The sequence below is a fragment of the Alligator mississippiensis genome, chromosome 1 (genome assembly GCF_030867095.1).
Source record: "Alligator mississippiensis isolate rAllMis1 chromosome 1, rAllMis1, whole genome shotgun sequence".
Lineage (NCBI taxonomy): Eukaryota > Metazoa > Chordata > Crocodylia > Alligatoridae > Alligator > Alligator mississippiensis.
In genome coordinates, this window is record NC_081824.1 from 414,421,447 (window position 1) to 414,440,946 (window position 19,500).

General features: G+C 43.9%; 1 protein-coding gene across 3 annotated transcripts in view; it reads left to right on the forward strand.

The window, feature by feature from the left end:
- SETDB2 (SET domain bifurcated histone lysine methyltransferase 2) overlaps positions 1–19,500 on the forward strand; it is a 36,562-nt gene that overhangs the window by 3,189 nt on the left and 13,873 nt on the right. Inside the window, exons 3-11 of one of the 3 annotated variants that reach the window (XM_019500426.2) lie at positions 796–918; positions 3,536–3,601; positions 4,958–5,060; positions 5,273–5,350; positions 6,113–6,679; positions 8,775–8,891; positions 9,727–9,896; positions 10,981–11,209; positions 17,739–17,859. In XM_019500426.2, coding sequence (XP_019355971.2) covers positions 796–918; positions 3,536–3,601; positions 4,958–5,060; positions 5,273–5,350; positions 6,113–6,679; positions 8,775–8,891; positions 9,727–9,896; positions 10,981–11,209; positions 17,739–17,859 — 1,574 coding nt within the window. The remainder of the gene's footprint in view (positions 1–795; positions 919–3,535; positions 3,602–4,957; positions 5,061–5,272; positions 5,351–6,112; positions 6,680–8,774; positions 8,892–9,726; positions 9,897–10,980; positions 11,210–17,738; positions 17,860–19,500) is intronic. The other 2 variants (XM_059729816.1, XM_059729854.1) reach the window with 2 other exon arrangements.

Sequence of the window (19,500 nt, forward strand, 5' to 3'; positions counted from 1 at the left end):
TCACCATTACCAAAGCTAGCCAAGCTTGTTATATACTAGCTAATTGCCTGTCAAGAATGACAAGGGGGGTAAAAATAACGATTGAGTCTTATGTGTTCCATAATGGTGGGGGCTGGGATGGGATGGAGTAACTCCACCTAATCCCCCATGCTGCTGCTGTTCTGGTCCTTGCAGGGAGCTGGGTGGGGGAGCTAAGGGCAGCATAGCTGGTCCCGGCTCCCCCACCCCCTGTCTGGTCCTTGGCGTAGCTTCAGAATCGTGGTGCTCCCCCACACTTGGAGCACTCTGGCTGTTTCCATCAGCTAGTCAGAGTGCAAATAAAGTGTTACGGACAGACAGGCTTAGGCTTTTATAATATTAGAATTTTGGCTTATACATCCTAATTGTACAAGAGCACATCCTTACACATTTGGAATATTTTCCTGTTATCATCCTGTACCCACATTAATTAGTCCTAATGGTTACCACGTTATCATCTTAATTTATGGTTCTGTTGTTCCAGTGTTCTGGGTGTTGCCTGGCATTAATTTTACTGGGGTTAACTTTAGGCCACAATCATTGCCAACTTAACTGAATCGTCTTGAAAAGGCTTCTGGGAGTTCGGTCAACTTGACATGACCAGATTTGATTTTCCTTGCAATACTCTGCTTCACTTTGTTTTGATTTAGGCACAGAATTTTGAAACCAGTGGTGTCTGGACACTTGAAAATCCTGTTAGGCATCCTTCAAATAATTTTAAAAGTCTGGTCATTAGGAACTGAATGGCTTTTTTATAAACAGATATCTGCATTTTAGGTGACTTACAGACGGTTTGGAGGGAGATGGAAGATGAAAGAGTGGACTTTATATTTGAGCAGATGCAAAACCTGTTGCTGTCTCTGAAACAAAAGATCAAAGATGGAAGTGCAACAAGCAAAGGTTTGACATAGTTGTAATTGTTGTGTAGGACTCAAATCAACCTTTGAACCACCTTGTTTGCTGCTCTTTGGTACCTTGTCAGATTGAAGTATTTCTAAGTTTAAAATTGTGTATGTTATTGTGCCCACTATTGTAAAAACTTTCTCAATAAGTTGGGGAGCACACAACCAAAATCCAGCCCTGAACCAAGGAGGTATGATCAGGAAAAAAATTATTTTCTTCCTCCAAAAAGTGATTGGTTTGGGGCTTGAATGTAATTAATGCCCCCTTAATTTAACAAATTCAATGTAGTTATGCCACATTTTTACTTGCTTTTGCTTTAGTTTCAGTGCAGTGTATAATTTTGGCAATAGCCAGCCTTCATTCCTAGGAAAGTTGTGTATGCGGATGCAAAAGAAAATAATTTATTACTTATTAGATTTATATGCTGCCCCTCTGGAAAAAGTCTCAAGGTGGCTTACAATAAAAACCAAAACAACTTATAAAAGTAGATAAAATTCCATAAACAATAACTTTATTTGTAAGTACATACATATATTATCTGTCCACTATACGTGGGAGGCACTTCCATAAACAAACTGACATTTCTTGGACTGGAGCTAAGTATTTAATTTTTCCTCTTTATTTCTACTAGGTTTGAGAGAGCCCTGCTGTCCACAAACCGATTCATAACTTAAAACGTCTTTATCACTTTTGTTGGTCCAGTTGCCAAAACTTATCATGCCACTGAGCTCTAGAACAGTCAAATAAATAGTTTCTTACACACTTTGCTAAGCTTTCTTAAGAGTTTGAGGCCAGGTACAGGCATTACATTTTTACTGGTGTAAGTGATCAGAAATCAGTCTTTCTCTGTAACAGAACAGAAGTTTGGTGCACAGAGATTGGTTTAAAAATGGTGGAACCCAGTCTTAAGATTTGCCTCACCATCAAAGGGCGAATGTGTATTCTGTTCGCTGCTGATCTAAACTACAGAAAACTGCAACTTAGATTGATTCTGCCTTGGGATGTTTGAATGTCTGTACCTAGTGTGCGTCTTTGCAGTGGCAATGCATAGGGGGCACATGGGGGTACATGTGCCCCCCCTGAGAGCTCCAGTGTACCCCCTGTCAGGCTGCACTCCCTGCTTAGGTGATGGGCAGGCAGGAGTGCTGGTGTCCCCCATGAGCATGGGAGGACCAGTTGCCACATCCCAGCTGGCACAGTTGTCTGTGGGGGTTCAACACCCCCCCCGACTAAGGTGGCATCAGTTGCCTGTGTCTTTTTTTGCCTTTTCTATTTTTTTAAGTTAAAATGGCTAATGAACAGCATGGCTTCATAGTTATAGAGGGCTGTGATATTTATTTTCAAAAAATAACGATTGAGTCTTGTGTGTTCCATAATGCTTTGCTGTACAGGTCAGTCGCATCATAGGCGCATTTAACTTGGGTGAATTCAGCGATACGCGGGGTGGGGGGGGGCGGGGCTTGAGCTTGCACGTGGCGCTGCCACTTACCTGGAGGCCCATTATGGCGGTGATGGCCACTGCCTCCAAAACCTCCTGCTGTCGCCATGGAGCCATGCCCGGAGCTGCGTGGCTCGCGGTTGGCAGCATGGTGGTGGCCGGGCGGCACGCAGCCATCCCCATCCCCACCACCACCCCGCACTGTGCTGCTTCCGCCAGCCTCGCAGCTCTAAGCACGGCGCCGCATGCAAACTCAATCCCCGCCCCCCTCCCACCCTGCGTATAGTCACCGATTTTCGCCTTACGTGATTTTCGCTTTACGCGCTGATTTCAGCACCTAACCCCCCCGTGTAAGATGCGATTGACCTGTATCAGCTAAACTCCCCCACTTAACTGAACGGGTTGGTTCACTTTTCAAGCAGGACCTTTTGAGAGTGTCAGCTTTAATTTTGGAGATGCCACTGTAAGGTGAGGTTTCAATGGAAAATATTATAATAAAAGAAGTGGATTCCATTACAAGATTATTTTGGTCTTGATTTTATGATGTAACACTATAGCAGTACCTTGTTAAGAAGTACATTTCAAGTCTCTCGGGTCAAGAAAATGCATAGTACAGATCTTTTAAGGATTGTTTTTGGTATCCATGCAATGCAAATTTTTAGGGGCATTTACCTGCTGGTGTGGTGGTAGCAGGCTATTGTTATGTGACTGAAGTTTGACTTGGTCTTCTCCTTTCCTGTGGTAGTCTTGCTATTAATAGGTGAAGCAGTTTTGAGGAGTGGTTTTTAATTGACTTCAGCAGAAGTCCCTGCTTACCCAGAAGGCATGGTAACAGGTGTTAAAAATGTATAAATTAAGCTACATTAAAAAGAAGGCAGATGATGGATACCACCAAATCACACATATGAGGGGGGAAAAAATTCCAGCAGCTCCCCAAGTCATAGAATTCTTGATTCTGGGTTGTTATCCGGGCCAGTTGTCAGTTTGTTATAATATGTGTACATCTTTACTAAGGATGTCAGTATAAAAAATTTCTAAATAACATAAGTGTTGCAGTATATAGTGTAGCTAGGGTACAAGTTGTCTTTAAATTCCTGGCTATTTAGAAATTGCTACTTTTATCTAAATCTGGTTATTTGGAAATACTGAATCTGTTTTGTTTTGATTTTTAAACAGAGTGCTTCCAAGCTTGCATGCTGTTGAAAGAGGCTAATCTAAGTAATCTTTTCACATCAACAAATGGTAGGCACGTTTCAACTCTGTGTTTAATACCATGCTATATTTTAGCTTGTCTTAAATAGCAGGTGCTTCATTCAACTACAGTTAAATAAAAACAGATGTGGAAACCAACTGTAATATTGATTTAATCAGGTGCTGTAATGTAGCCAATTTTTTTTTGTTTTCACTTTCTTACTTCATATCTTCCACAAAATAAAGATGTGGCACTTTATAGGAGAAGTATCTTGTTTTCTGAACAAGAGAGTAGAGAAAGTTTAAGATCTTTCCTCATAAAACCTGTTAAGCCTAGGGTGATAAATATGAGGGAATGAACGGTTTAGGAAGTGGAGAGTTCATAATGAAAGCACTTTTTTGGCTCAATAATTCTCAAACTTAAACGAGAGCCAAAGAGGGAGAAGAGAGAGAAGCTTGGTATGGATGTTAGTGTATTGGCAAGTGTTTCTTTCATGGCCTGTTCTAGCTTGTATAAGTAATCTTTGATTAAGAGATAGGGTTGCAGGGCCAGGCCCTTAAAGACCAGGAACCACTGAATTGGTACCCAATTTAGTTAGCCTGTTTTAAATCCAAAATGTGATCTGATGCCAGACACTAGTTATTGGCTAAATCCTATTGATTTCAAGGCACTAATTAAGCCAAATTAAGTGTGCTGGCTAATTGTGTGTGGGAACAGCATGAGCTCAGCTGTTAACACCTACTTAAAACTTATTACCTTGTTACTAAATTCAAACCTCTAAAATTGGTGGGATCTAGACAGTCTTATAGCTACTTCTAGCACAGATCTGACAGCAGATGAAACGGGCTAGAACAGGGGTGTCAAATTTATTTGGCTCTGATAGCCAGACCTGGCCACGAGTCTCCTCATTAGAGCTGCCAGAACAACTGTCAATACCACCAACTGTTAGTTAATGCCACTGCCTCTTAATTCCTCATTGCTTCAGTGACAGTATTAGTTTCTTCACTACTGGTGCTTTGCTGCTGGCAGCCACAGTGAGAAGCCCTGTGGTCTGAATGAGACTGTAAACTGAGATTTCTAGTGTTTGTGTAGGAATGTAGGTAGGTTGATGGTGAGGAGTAAATGGTGGTAGCCTATATCTCTGCAAATTTATCCAAGTCCTGTAGGGGGGACATTGACATTCTTTCCATTGGAGACTCTCTTTAGTAAGGTTTGCATAACTTTTGCCTTGCATTTTATTTTTACTCAGCTGTTCCATTAACGTAATGTATGTTTATAACAGTTCACAACAGAGAAGTGAATTGAATATGTTTAGGTAACTGACAGTTTGGTAAAAGGTTGAGTAATTTTCATTATAAAATGAACTTTTGGATTGCTGAAGACTGCTTGTGTTTGAATTTTTCAAGTAAACAATGTGACTGATGAAGATACCATGCAGAAAAGCGAATCTAGATTACAGCCTTCTGAATCAAATGGAAATAGAACAGATACAGAAGACAGTTCTCTCTTGTGAGTATATACGTTGTCTAATTCAAATGTACCATAGTTCATTCTTTTAAATATTTGCCTTGCAGAAGAGAATTTAGCTCTTTCTAACATCAAATGCAACTTTAAGTCCTTGTCATGTTCAGCCAGAGACCAAGATCCAGTTCTGCCCCTTAAGTTTTCCACCCTGCTGGAGTTCTTGAAAATTTGTTAACACATATGTTTGTATTTTTCAGCCCTAAGACTGAGGCACAGAAAGTGGAGAGGAGCATGAAGACACACCTACCTTTTTGTGCAGGGTTGAGTAGAATTGTGTAAGTGCATTCTTGCTCCAATTAGCTGAGTTCCTGAGAACCATTAACATACAAGGTTGGTGGGTCCCTTCTCCTCCATCACTTTTTGTGACTTTGTCTTGAGGCTAAGATGAAGGTATGTTAAAGTAATGCCTTTTTAGGGACTCTGGCAAGGGGTTAGAGAATCATGCTTACCTAAGTGACTCATAGTAGCATATAGTTTAGCCCAAACCGTTTATAATTTGGCCTGCGTGGAGGATTTGAATGTATCCACTGTGCCGTGTGAATATTGCCTTTTTTTCTGCAGCTAGAGATGGGAAACAGGTTAAAAAAAAAAAAATGGGGGCGGGGGAGGAGGAAGTTAAAGCGTGAGCATTACGTGGAATAAGTGAAATACTGAATGAGGCTCAGAAGATATGGGTTCAGTTCCACACAGTGAAACAGCCTATTCAGGTCTTAGGGAAATTATTTAATATCTGCTCGTTTTAGTTCCTGGTTTCTAAAATGAGCTTAATTGTACCTCCTCTGTTTATGTTGTCTGTGTAGTTTAACCCCTTTGGGACAGGATCCATCTGTTGCTATTTATTTGCACAGTGCTTAGCCTCAAAACTCCACTGGGGCCCTGTGGTACTAACATAATACAAATAATTCAGTGAAACCCAGGTCTCCTTGCTTCTGACCCCAGGTTATTCTCTCCCCAGTGAAAAAATCAGACAGAACAGAATCATTATTAGTCCTCCCAGCTACCATTCAGTGTGTTTTTATTTTTATTATTTTGAACAGGAACATGGAAGAGAAGGAAAAGTCATGTTCAGAGAATGAAGAGGCAGCTAATGAAATCGTGGAGTTACCTTTAACATTGCCTTATCAGAATCACAATTGCTCTAATGCGTGTCTTTCCAATAGACCACTGAACTCCTACAAGAGTGAAAACCCCCTTAAGATACCAATCCTGTGTCAGTTCCAAAGACGACATGCAAAAGCAGACTGTCTTTCCAAGTCACATGATGTGAATTATAAAGCCCCCTGTGGGAAGAGTCTGAGAAATTTTGAAGAGGTGCAGAATTACCTGCTTGAAACAGAGTGTGACTTCTTATCTGTTGATTACTTTTCCTTCAACACATATGTACAGCTGGGCAGGAACACTGTAAACCAAGAACCACTTGTATTTGATTTTGATATCAGCAATGGAGCTGAGGTGGTGCCCATTTCCTTCTGCAATGACATTGACCGTACAAGATTACCTTTCTTTAAATACAGAAAGGCATCATGGCCACGTGGATACTATCTGAACAACTTTTCCAGCACGTTTGTTGATTCATGCGACTGTACAGATGGCTGCACAGATAGGTGTGTTTAAAAAAAAAAAAAAAGGCCGCAAAATTATTATTGTATTTACTCAAATATAAGATGAAGTCCCCGCTGCCGCCCCCCCTCCCCCCCACCCAGTCAGCACGGGGTGGGGAGTTCATGTCTTATATTTGCATATGAAGTGGAGTGGGAAGCAGGCAGCTGCTGTGGCTCAGACTCTGGAGCCCTGGTTGGGGCCAGGGTCAGACCCACAGCAGCCTCCTGCCCACTACTCCACTTTCCCTCTGCAGCTTCTGCCCCTGTGCCCACCCCTTTCTTCTCCCTTACTGTCAGGTGTGGCTTGACTGGCTCAGGCTGGGGTCTCTCTTGGGCAAAGAGCACATGGAAACTCCTTCCCCTGCTCAGCCAATCAGCAGCATTGACACTGCTTCATTGCCTGCCCAGCCAATCATCAGCACTAATATTGCTGCATGGCCAGTCAAGAGCTGAGCTTCCATGCTCTGGGGGTCTGACAGTAAGGCAGAGTTGGGGGAGGGGGTGGAGGGCGAAGAGGCAGAGCCTGGAGAGAGTTAAGGGGTGGGGAGGGAAGAGGCAGAACTGGGGAGAGGGGCAGAGGCTGTGGGGAGCTGGGAGTGGGGGAGTGCAGATGGCAGGAAGGCTTCAGGGGGAGGAATTGGGCAGGGCAGAGGGCAAGGGGTCCACTTGACCTTCCCACCCCAGCCACTGTTTTCTCTGCTGTAACAGTGTTGGGGGGATTCAAGACAACCTTCCAGTACTTAGATTCTAGACCTAGAAAGTTATAACACATTTATAAATTTTCCATATAAGGAATTGGATTATCGTGGGCAGTTATCTTATATTCGGGGTCATCTTATATTTGAGTAAATATGGTATTAATACCATATTTACTCAATAATATATTCAATAATATACATGCAGTAATAATATATATGCATACATGCATATTATATTCAATAATATACATGAAGTCCTCGACTTTCAACATTTTGAGTTACAACATTTCGTACTTACAATTTTTATAAATTGACGCCCTGTTTCAACTGTATGATGTCAGTTTTGACTTTACAACGCTTGAATCTGATGTGATGCCACGCCAGGGAACAAGTTAGCTACATCGCTCATCTCCCTGGAGAACATCTGTCCAAACTTCCTTGGACACTTTCTTTAAGAAAGCAGATAAGACTCCAGAAAAACCTGCAGCCAAGACTCCGGAGAAGACTCCAGCCAAGAACCCTTCAAAAAGTCCAGCAAAGTCACCTCAAAGAAGTCCTTCCAAATCAATGTGATTGCTATTTACAATATAAATACATTAATGTAGCTACATTACTCATCTATAATTGATCGAGTACAAAATTCTGGAGTATTTGTGGTGAAAATAGGGTATCGGGCCTTGGTTCAGGAACCAATCACCCATTTATAACATTGTTTCTTATGAGATAATTGGTTCTGAGTTGCAACGTTTCGACTTAAGACTTGTTTTTCAGGAACCAATTGTGTTGTAAGTCAGAGGACTGCCTGTATACAGTAATATGTGACAAAAGTATACAGTGTTTCAGATTATGAAGCTCCAGCTCCCTGCTGGAAGCACCTGACCTATAATATGTTCCTCCAGTCTCCTGCAGACCTTGAAAGTTGACATGTTAGAGCAGTGTAGGGGTTACAGGAAGGACCAGGTATCTTTCATGCAAGCCCCACAAGTCTTTGACACAGTAGTGTAAGGTGACAGTCATAGTCAGCATAAGTAACTGCACTTTTGTCTTTCTGCTGGGAGGGGATGAAGCAGCAGCAGGAAGGGATGCTGTAACCATTTTTTTTCTTTTTCTTTGCTTTATGCATTTTTCAATATTTTGTTGGTAAGTAAGTTTACCTCCCCCAACTCTGTTGTGGTTGTTTGTGTGGGCCTATGACAGAGCATAGGAGAAAGAAAATACATGAAGAAATGTTGTTTGCAGTCCCATCTACTACATAGATTTACAAGGATAAGATGTAGTTCCTGAATTAATTGGCTATGATGGAGAATTTGCCAACATGCTTTTTAAACTGACTAGATTTAAAGGTGAAAGCATTCGTTTAAGTGCATTTTCACATGACCTTATAATGTTGCCTTTATTAGGTTAAAATGTGCATGCCTACAGCTGACTGCAAGAGGCTTTAGTGAAAGTTCCATGTCGCCAAATAAAGTACTTTGTGGATATAAGCATAAAAGACTGGAGATGCCCATTACTAGTGGGTAAGCAGCCTACAGTTCATATTGGTATTTTATCTATGTGCATGAATATTTTGTTCACACCAGCCTGAAACAGCTCTTGTTTTGCCAGCATCCCATATTGCCTATTTTTATAGAAACTCTATTGCCTAATCCTGGTGAAATAAGCAAAAAACAGTTAAATACATTGAAACAAAATGCCACCAAATAGGGTTTGTTTTGCACATGCTACTTAGCTCAGGCTGCAAGAATGATATGATACTAGGATAACAGAACAGATAATGTGGCATCATACACAGAAGATTGTGATGTGGTTGCCTGCAATAGCAGGGGACGGGACTCAGTGATTCAGGAGGTTTCTTCCATCCATGCATTTTTGTGAGTTGCCAGATCATGACTGACTTCTTGATGTCCTTTGGAAAAAAAAAAGACCTCTTGCTGAAGTTGTGACAGCCTTTCAGCACTGTCTGCTCCAAAATATCATAGGTGTGGATAATTTAAAAATTCCAGTAATTCTGGATTTTTGATGACTATGAAATGAAGTCTGTGCATTTTGACTGTCTTGTCACTTCCCAGAAGGTGTTCTGGGGTAAAAAGAAATGCTTTGTCAGGATACCTGGAAGTTGTAGAGTCTTTGCTGAATATCTCTAGATTTTATAACTTACCTATATTAGTTTCACTAATTTTTAGGGATGAACTACTGCAAACTGGCAGGAAAAGAGGAAATCCAAGCTCAAGCAGTGCAGTGCTTTGCTAATTCTTTTCAAATATCTGTGTATTTTCAGTGATTTTCTTTTTTGACTATCCCCTAAAGACATGGACACAAGTGACTACTTAATTTCCCTTTTTTTCATGACAGAATTTACGAATGTAACGTATCATGCAGGTGTAACCGAATGTTGTGTCAGAACAGAGTAGTACAGCATGGCATCCAGGTTCGGTTACAAGTGTTTAACACAGAAAAGAAAGGCTGGGGAGTCCGCTGCCTTGATGATATTGACAAAGGAACATTTGTTTGCACTTACTCAGGTAATATAAAATGATGTCTGAAAGGCTCTGGTGCAGTTACCCTCATCCTGTACATCATGGAACTATTCCTGGTTGTCTGCAAACTGTTGAATTTTTTGAAGCAAACTGTGGGGTATTTGCAAAGTTGGAAGGGCCAGGTGTTCTATAGCATCTTGAATTTTGAGTATGATTCAAAGAATGAGAAACCCCAAATCAGTGGTTCTCAATCTTTTTAAATTGAAGGCACTCCTCACTAGGACTCAAGACACCATTCCATAACTTATATGAATTGAGCAGTACCCCATTTCAAAAACTTAACTTTCTACAGTGTATACCTCCGTGTAGAGGGGCCATGCAGTGGGGGCAGGGGAATAGCCAGATAGGGATGATTCTGACCCTGTGCTTAACTTCTTATCTCTTCACACCTTGTGGCACCCTTCAAAGGCTCTTGTGTCACCCTTGTTGAGAATCCCTGCTATAGCTTAATAATGCTAGCCCAGCCTTCAGACCATTTTGGAGCTAGTCTTTTATGGCTCTGATGTCTTAAAGCTGTGTATGTCCTTGCCCCAATGGTCTATGTTCCCTTCTAGATACCACACAAAAATCTGCCTTTCAAAATGTGTGTTAGCTTTTCATAGAATTATAGAATAGTAGGGCTGGAAGGGATCTTGTGATCTTGCCTAGTTCAGCCCCTTGCTCAGGACAGGTTTGTTGCTGACTAAACCATCCCAGTCAAATGTCTGTCTGACATGGTCTTAAAAACATTCAAGGATGGAGATTCCACAGCCTGTCTAGGTAGTCTATTCCAATGCTTAACTATCCTCGTACTAAGAAAGTTCTTCCTAATGTCCACTCTAAATTATCTTGCTGCAATTCAAGAGCATTGTGCCTGGTCACATCCCCTGCAGCCACAGAGAATAATCTGTCTTCATCCTTCATATAACCACACTTCAGGTATTTAATAATTTATCAAATCCTCAATCTTGTTTTAAGACTAAATAATCCTAAATATTTCAGCCTTATCATAAGTCTTGCTAATTTAAAAAATGTAGCTGTAAGACAATGAGTATGATTAACAATTCTCTATCATTTTTTCTCTTTTTAGGCAGGCTGATGAGCAGAGCTGAATCTCAGGAAACAGGTGATGCTAATCATGAGGATAATGAACAAGATGCCGAGAGTGGCAGAAGTCACAGCTCACTTCCAAAGAAAAGAAGAGGGGATGCTGCTTGTTCAGATTCTGAGATTGAGCTTGTGCAGACTGGTAAAGGTGCTCTTCATGCGGAGTATGAACCTTTGACTCAACCTTTAGATGCTGAAAACAAACCACCTGAGTAAGTTATAGGAGCAAATTTAAGCTCAGGATACAATGTGTGCTACTATTATAACCTATAACTTAGCAACACATCCAAAGGTAGCTGAATGCCTTCAACTGAGAAGCCTTTTGAGTTTAGTTTTCTTCAGGCAGGGCAGAACTGATCAGACTCTCTTTTTTTCTCCCCAAACCTGTAACATTCTTAGCATTTCCTAGGAATCATTGATTTCCTGTTTGTATACATATTCACGCTTGATCTTTCATAGTTATCCTTTGTTTTGTTACTTTGAAGACAGAATTGACAGTAATCTTTTATTTTGTGCTCCTGTATTGTAAATTAACTGTTAATTGTCCTGTCTCCCTGTTCACCAGTTTTAAATGGCTGTATCAGGGGACTAAAGCTCCAAACTTGTAGTAAATTTCATAGGGGTTCAGTGGTCTGCTTGGATAATACTCATTTTAGAATGAGAGCCTACTATCGTGTGATATTTTAGAATGAGAGCCTACTATCGTGTGATGTCTGCCTATGTCCTTAGACCAACACGGCTACAACCGACACCCCTATAATATTGCGTGAGAATTTCCAAAACAAAATGACATGTTGTCTCTAAACTTAGTCACTTCAGTTTGTAGCATGACATAGGCCTGACAAGAAGAAGCCATGAGTTGTGTGAATTCTCCTGAACTTAATTCCATTTTTCCATGAGGCTTTTTATACTTTTTCTGATTACTCATCCATTAGTAGTTACAAATCTTTGTTCATCTCATGGGTTGAATGGTTTTGAGGCTTTGTGAAGCATTTTGAGATCCTAAAATGGTTAGCTGGTTAAAATGGCAACTATTATTTTATATAGAATCTTTCATACAGGCTGTTTCTTACACTGCTTTGAAGTTGGGGAGTAGATAAGTAGGGATTGTAGCCAAGGTAATGATTGTACATGCATTTTCATTTGAGGGATGAAATACAAGGAGCCACTGGGGAACTTGTTCCACACAACAGGAGCTACAAGAGAGAAGGATTTTATACCAACATGGTCAAGATATGTGGAAGGGCACAGTGGGGAGTAGAAAGAAAAGGTCTGTGTTGTATCCTGAAGCAAGTCATGACTGATAAAGAGGGATCCTGGTCTTTCCTGATAAAAAATCACAAATTCTCTGATAAAACCCCCAAAATCTGTTATTAAAATTAAATGCCGCCCCCAAGCCCTGCTTGTGCCTCTCACTCTCTCCTCTCCCCCCGCCCAGCTGCCCGGGGCTACGGACCCAGGTCTGAAGCCCCCTGCTGCAGACTCAGGCGGGGCGGCTCCCCATCACCATGCGCACTCCTTCAGGGCAGGGTGGAACCCATGGCCCCAGATCTGTGTGGGGGGGTAGGCTGCGGGCTTCAGCTCCTGCCCTTTTTCCCTCCTGCAGGGCCCTTTGCAGCCCCCAGGTACAACCTAGTGTGTCTGGGAACAGCAGGGCTACGTGGGGATCCCCCCCGCTGTCCCGGTGACTCGCCTTCTGCGCCTGCCACTGCTTTGAGGATCACAGCCCCATGCTGCTTCCCTCAGTGCAGCCCCATGCTCAGGAGTTCATAGCAGGTAGATCATGCCTGACTAATCTGGTCTCTTTTTAAGACCAGGTCACAAAACACCTGGACACAGGAGTAGGGGTTGATGTCATATACTTAGACTTCAGGAAGGCCTTCGATACGGTATTCCACACCATACTGGTGAACAAGTTAAGAGGCTGTGACTTGGATGACTACACAGTCCGGTGGGTGGCGAATTGGCTAGAGGGTCGCACCCAGAGAGTCGTAGTGGATGGGTCGGTATCGACCTGGAAGGGTGTGGGCAGTGGAGTCCCGCAGGGCTCGGTCCTAGGACCGATACTCTTCAATGTCTTCATCAGCGACTTGGACGAGGGAGTGAGGTGTACTCTGTCCAAGTTTGCGGATGACACAAAAATGTGGGGAGAAGTAGACACGCCGGAGGGCAGAGAACAGCTGCAAGCAGACCTGGACAGGTTGGGCAAATGGGCAGAAAACAACAGAATGCAATTCAACAAGGAGAAATGCAAAGTGCTGCACCTAGGGAGGAAAAATGTCCAGCATACCTACTGCCTAGGAAATGACCTGCTTGGTGGAACAGAAGCAGAAAGGGATCTTGGAGTCCTAGTGGACTCCAAGATGAACATGAGTCGGCAGTGTGACGAAGCCATCAGAAAAGCTAATGGCACTTTATCGTGCATTAGCAGATGCATGACGAACAGATCCAAGGAGGTGATACTTCCCCTCTATCGGGCACTGGTCTGACTGCAGTTGGAATACTGTGTTCAATTTTGGGCACCACACTTCAAGAGAGATGTGGATAACCTGGAGAGGGTCCAGAGAAGGGCCACTCATATGGTTAAGGGGTCGCAGGCCAAGCCCTATGAGGAGAGACTGGGGCACCTGGACCTCTTCAGCCTCCGCAAGAGAAGGTTGAGAGGCGACCTTGTGGCTGCCTACAAGTTCATCACAGGGGCACAGAAGGGAATTGGTGAGGTTTTATTCACCAAGGCGCCCCTGGGGGTTACAAGAAATAATGGCCACAAGCTAGCAGAGAGCAGATTTAGACTGGACATTAGGAAGAACTTCTTCACAGTTCGAGTGGCCAAGGTCTGGAACGGGCTCCCAAGGGAGGTGGTGCCCTCCCCTTCAAGAGGAGGTTAGATAGGCATCTAGCTGGGGTCATCTAGACCCAGCACTCTTTCCTGCCTATGCAGGGGGTCAGACTCAATGATCTATTGAGGTCCCTTCCGACCCTAGCATCCATGAATCTATGCATTGCTGGGGCACTGCAGGGTGAGCAGCGGTGAGATCCCTGTGTGGCTCCTCTGTCATGCCTGCGGGGCTGCAGAGGCCCCATGGGAGGGAAGCAGGGTGGGAGCTCAAGCCCACAGCCTGCCCAATGCTAGAACTGAGGGCGCAGGTCCCTCCCACCCCCTGAGAATAAAAGACATGGAGTGCCCAGCCAGCTGCATGTGGACCATGAGCAGTGCTATTGCAACAACCAGTCTCAGCGCCTCCATGTGTGGCTTCCTTTAAGGGCTGATAGCTCCACTCCAGTTCCACATGCCACTGGGCGGCCACTCCATGTCTTCCCTCAACACCTCCCTGCTCCCTGAGCCCCCAGCCAGCTCCCTGCAGGAGTGGTGGGCAGTGGCATGTGGAACCAGAGCTGCACTATCGGCCCTTAAGGGAAGCTGCATGTGGAGATGCTGAGCCCGGTTGGGCCAATAGCGTTGCTCACAGTCTACATGCTGCCGGGCAGGCACTCCATGTCTTTCACTAACACCTCCTCACTCGTTCAGCCCCCAGCCAGTTCTCCCCCAGCCCCCTGCAAGCTCCACTTGCCTAACCTTACCAAGGCTTACCTAACCTCGCAAGGCTTGCCTCAGGCTCCAGAAGGAAAGTGAGCATGAGGTAAGCCTTGGGACTAAAAGCCTCAGGCCCTGCCCTTCCCCTCTCCTTCCAGGCAGGATTAGGGGTTTCCCACCCCTTTTGCAATCAACTCGTGCAAGCTAGAGCTCTACCACCAGCAGAGCTCTTTGCAAAAGGAGGAAATCTGTGGTTTTCTCCATTTTTCTGTGGGAAATGGAAAACCCGGATCCCTGCTGCTAAATATCTGTATTAACACACTATTATTAAATTGTAACTTTAAAACTGATAGAACATAAGTTCACCCCCCATTTCTATCAGCAAATCTAATTTCCCATATTCAGACTTGTGCCTTCAATGTTAGGGAAAGCTATATATCTTACTCTGAACTAATCACTGTATAAAATATAAAAATATCACCCATTAGCCAAATTTCACTGACATAAGTAAAGAAGGCAGGGGAGGGGTGCCCCTTGTAGACTGAATGCATCCAGAGATTCATAAGCTCAGCCCTGCCTTCTGCCTGACTTCAGACTAACATGGCTGCTCAGAGAGAGGTAGTTTGATATACTTTGATATCAGTACCATATAAACCACTTAAGATGCTATTGGGTAATCCACACAGCCTTTTACATTGTTCATATGGCATAAGCCAGGGGTACCCAACCTTTGGCCTGTGGGCTAGACCTGGCCTGCAGAGTCATGTCATCTGATCCATGGGGCTTCAGACAGAGGCTGGAAATTTGGCACCAGGGGAGCAGTGACATATCTGGACCATGGACTGGCCCAGGGGACCCGGTCCAGGTGCTGACTGCAAGAGATCTGGACTGGCTGCAGACCACTCACCTAGCCCACAGGACCAAAACGTTGAGCACCACTAGCATAAGCCATTTAACACACATTGTTAATGTGGCAGAACACCCTTGGGTGCCTGCTGCTTTAAGGGCTTGAGCAGGCTGCAGAGCAGCTAGCAGGTGACTGCAGAGCCAATCAGGTGGTCACATGGCAGCCAGGAGGTGGCCTGATTGGAGGAGGGCAAGGCAGTCTCAGTATAAGACCAGACTCAAGGAGCAGTGCTGCTAGTTGCAGCTGAGAAACCAGTGGGGTAACATTGTCCAGCTGAAGGAGTCTGCTTCTAGAACATCCTGGAGGTCAGGGTAGGAACTATGGGGATGGAGGAGGTTCCTGGTCCTGGGGCATGACCTAAAACTACACCCTGCTGGGGTTGGATGGGGTGATGGGGCTGACTGTGGCAGGGCAGTTTCCAAGAAATGTCACACCTGTGCCTCTCCAGTGAAAGGGAGTATGCGGTACTGGAAAGCCTCAGTCCCCACTGCCTTTTGGGTGACCCTGTGGAGGGGAAAGGCTAGGGGAGCATGCCCTGACAGAAAAGCACCAGGCTTGGGCAATAGCACAGGGGCCAGGAGGGCCCAAGGCCCAACACCCGGATGTGAGTGAGGCCTAGTGGGAGGCCAGGAGTGAGTTCTAGGTATGTTGACAGACACCTGAGGCCTGAGTGGGCCGTAGGCTGAGTTAGGAGTCCAGGGAGGTCGACAGACACCTGAGGCCCAAGGGGCATAAGGCCCAGAAGCCCCAGTGAGGGGGCATAGTATGAGGGGCAAGGAGCCCAGAGAGGGAGCATGTGGCCCAGGCATGTCTAAGGATACCTGAGGCCAGGTTTGGGCCAGGGGACTTGGAAGTGGTTTTGGATGCCATCTGCGAGGCATGGGACACAGTAAAGGGAAGGTCGGAGCTGTGTATTATGCCCTTGGCATCAGGGCATTAAATGGGCAGCCTTCTGGGTAGAAACAGCTCTTTTTTAAGTTGCAACAGAGGTGTGGCAAATGAGCCAGGTGGGCAGGCTGAGATTGTGAGGCCCCAGGATAGCCCCCTGTCATAGTTAATTTCTGTGTTCAAGGCATGGTTTTAACTGATTTAAGAGTATTAGAACAGTGTGACTCAGCTGCTTGTACTTCATTTGAATTTCTTATCTTGTTACTTCTGAAGTATGCTTAGGATAGCTGTTTACATCACATTCAGGCTTCCTACTTTGTTCTTTAGAGTCGTAAGTGTCATGCATACAGAAAGATGGTGTTCTTAGAGAGTAAATTGATTTTAATCCATGTAATAATGTCACTACTTCCCATGGCCATATCAGCTTCTGAATTTAATGTTTGAGTTCCACAAGCTAAAGAGGTTGTTAGCTGTGTTAGTCTGAAGCATCTGACAAAGTAGGTTGCTGTCTCTGAATGCTTGTTGCTCTGAACCAGTTAGTCTTACGTGCCTCCCTGCTTTGCCGTCTGCCAAGCTAAAAAGACACTGTTGATTTGTCATCATCTGTAGCATAGGAAAAGATCAACATCTCTGTACAATAAGTAGTCACACTTTCTTTTTAAGTTGTCTGTAATCTTCCATGAACAAGAATTGTCATCAGCTATTTATCTGTACAGTGCCCACCACAGCTAGATCTTGGATGGAACTTCTGAGAGCCACTGCAGTGTAAATATTAATAACATTAAACAGAACTTGACTTTAGTTTATTTAAAAATGTATTTTAATTTTTAAAATCCCATCTCTTGTCCCAGTCCTTTTTCTCTGCCCGGTGGTAAGGAGGGGGATTCTCTTCTACTTTGGAATATCTATATTCTTTAGTAATACCCTTACTGTCTCCCTGTTTGTACATTGTCCCAGCCAGTTTGAGAACAATACTGGTGCCTTAGTTGTTACTAGTCTTAGCAAAAGTAGAAGGGAAAAGACCAAGAGCCCTGAATGTAGGCATTCAGCTCAGAGAAAAGCATGGTACAATAATCAGTATGGATGGATGAATAGATTTTGACTGCATGCAGGAAACTTGAGTAAGTAAGAACTTGCAGTTGTTTCTTTTTAAAACTTCTGCCTAAAATAAAAACAACTGATAATCTCCTTTTAAGAAAAAAAGTTCTTAGAAGGTGAGACCAGTATAATGAACAATTGAAGTATACGTATAAGAGGCCAACTTCTCTGTTTTTTGCGGGGAAAACTGCCAGAAAACTTCTGCTGACTTAGATTGCAAGGCAAGGCCTGCAGTCTTATTTCTTTACTTACTAGAAAATGTTAGAAAAGTCATTTTTGCAAGAATTATTGATGGGTCTTTTGTCTCATGCAGTCTTTTGCCATCTCTGTACAGACTTCAGAATAATGGATGTAATCCAAATAATTTGATCAACTCTGGTGTTAGAAGACCTAAAGCCAGAATAGATTTTCTCCACAATCACCAGCCAGAACTGGTAAGCATGAAGAATAATGGATCTGTTTAATAAATGATGTATATTTAGTGAAGTCAGAAATAAATTAATTTTGACCCTGGATATCACTAGACACTTAATCTTTCCCAGTACAGACAATTTTTTAAAAAAGAAAAACAAAACACATCTTATTGCAGGAGTTCTGTGATATAGCCCTGTCTGCTTGTAGCTCAGATGTACCCGTCCTTTCTCCTTTATCACTGTACCAGTATGCACATACTATGCATTCCTTGAGCTGTCTATGAATGAGTTGCATGAATTGCTGCTATAGCTTCACTTCTTTTTCCTGTACATTCAAGACTTTCTTTCCAGATTAGAGCCCTTTTTCATATTTGAAACAGTTTTTCCTGGAACTGAATTTGGGAGTGAGTGATAAGATTCCTCCGTATCCTTCCATAAATTGTTAAATGGATTCAAATCTGTAGCATGCCTGGATGTTCTCATGATCAGACTTACTGTCTGATGTAGCAGGAAAGGCTGCTACCGTATTTATCCAAATCCAAGACGACTTGAAATTTCAGACAACCACCCATAATTAGTTTCTGGATATGGAAAATGTGTAAGTTCATTATAATTTTCCATGTAAAGGATCTAATTTTGGAGGGTTGTCTTTTAAATCCCCACCCCCTGTTGCTTCAGTGAGGGTACAGACAGCAGAGAAGTAAAGGTGCTTAACTTCTACCCCTTGCTGCCTGTCCCTCCCCCCGGGCCAGGGCACCCCACTCCTGCTCCTGTGCTCCTTCCCCTGCACTTTGCACCCTGGTGCCGGCCTTCCCCCCAACCTGCATCCTCTGTGCCTGCATTCCCTGTGCTGGTTGTCTTCTGGGCTGCTTTGCCCTGCTGCTGCCCACTCCCAGTGCTGCTCCACTCCCCCAGTTGCAGCTCCAGCTCTGACGGGTCAGGGAGCACAGAGCATAACATGTGCTGTTTCCAGTCACAGCCTGGCTATGTAGCAACTATTGTGACAGTGGCAGCTCCAGCCCCAGGGGCAGGGAGCAAAGGCCAGTGGAGTGGGGAGCCGCTCTAATTAAAGAGCCCAGAGCATCTCCTGTATCATCATCCCCACGCTTCAAAATGGGTAGGGGCACTTTATCTAAAGCTCATAGAACAAACTTTAGTTAAAGCACAGCGCCCCCCCCCCCCCCCCCCCCCCCCCCCTCAATTTTTGGAATGTGAGGAGGCTGATGCACAAGACGCAGAGGCTGGCTGAAGCATGCTAATTAACATGCTCCAGCAGACTCAATGAATCGAGTCTGCTTGGAGCAGCCTTCTAGCTCGTGTACAGACATCCTAAATGTCTTGCTGCATCTGAGCCTTAATTCTGGAATTCTCATAAAAATGATTCTAGATTAAAATGTATGTTACATTAAACCTGTAATCAAGGCTATTGAAATTCTCTCAGTCAAAATATTAGATTAAAGCTGGCAAGTCAGTCAGCAACACGGAAGTCCTTGACTTCAGGAAAGCCGACTTTGACAAGTTCAGGAGGCTTGTCAGTGAGGCCCTAAGGGACCATGACCATGGGGAGAGGGGAGTTCAAGAAGAGTGGTTGCTCCTCAAGGGAGCAATCCTCAAAGCACAAACTAAGTCTATTCCATCTCGGAGGAAAGGCAGCAAGAGGGC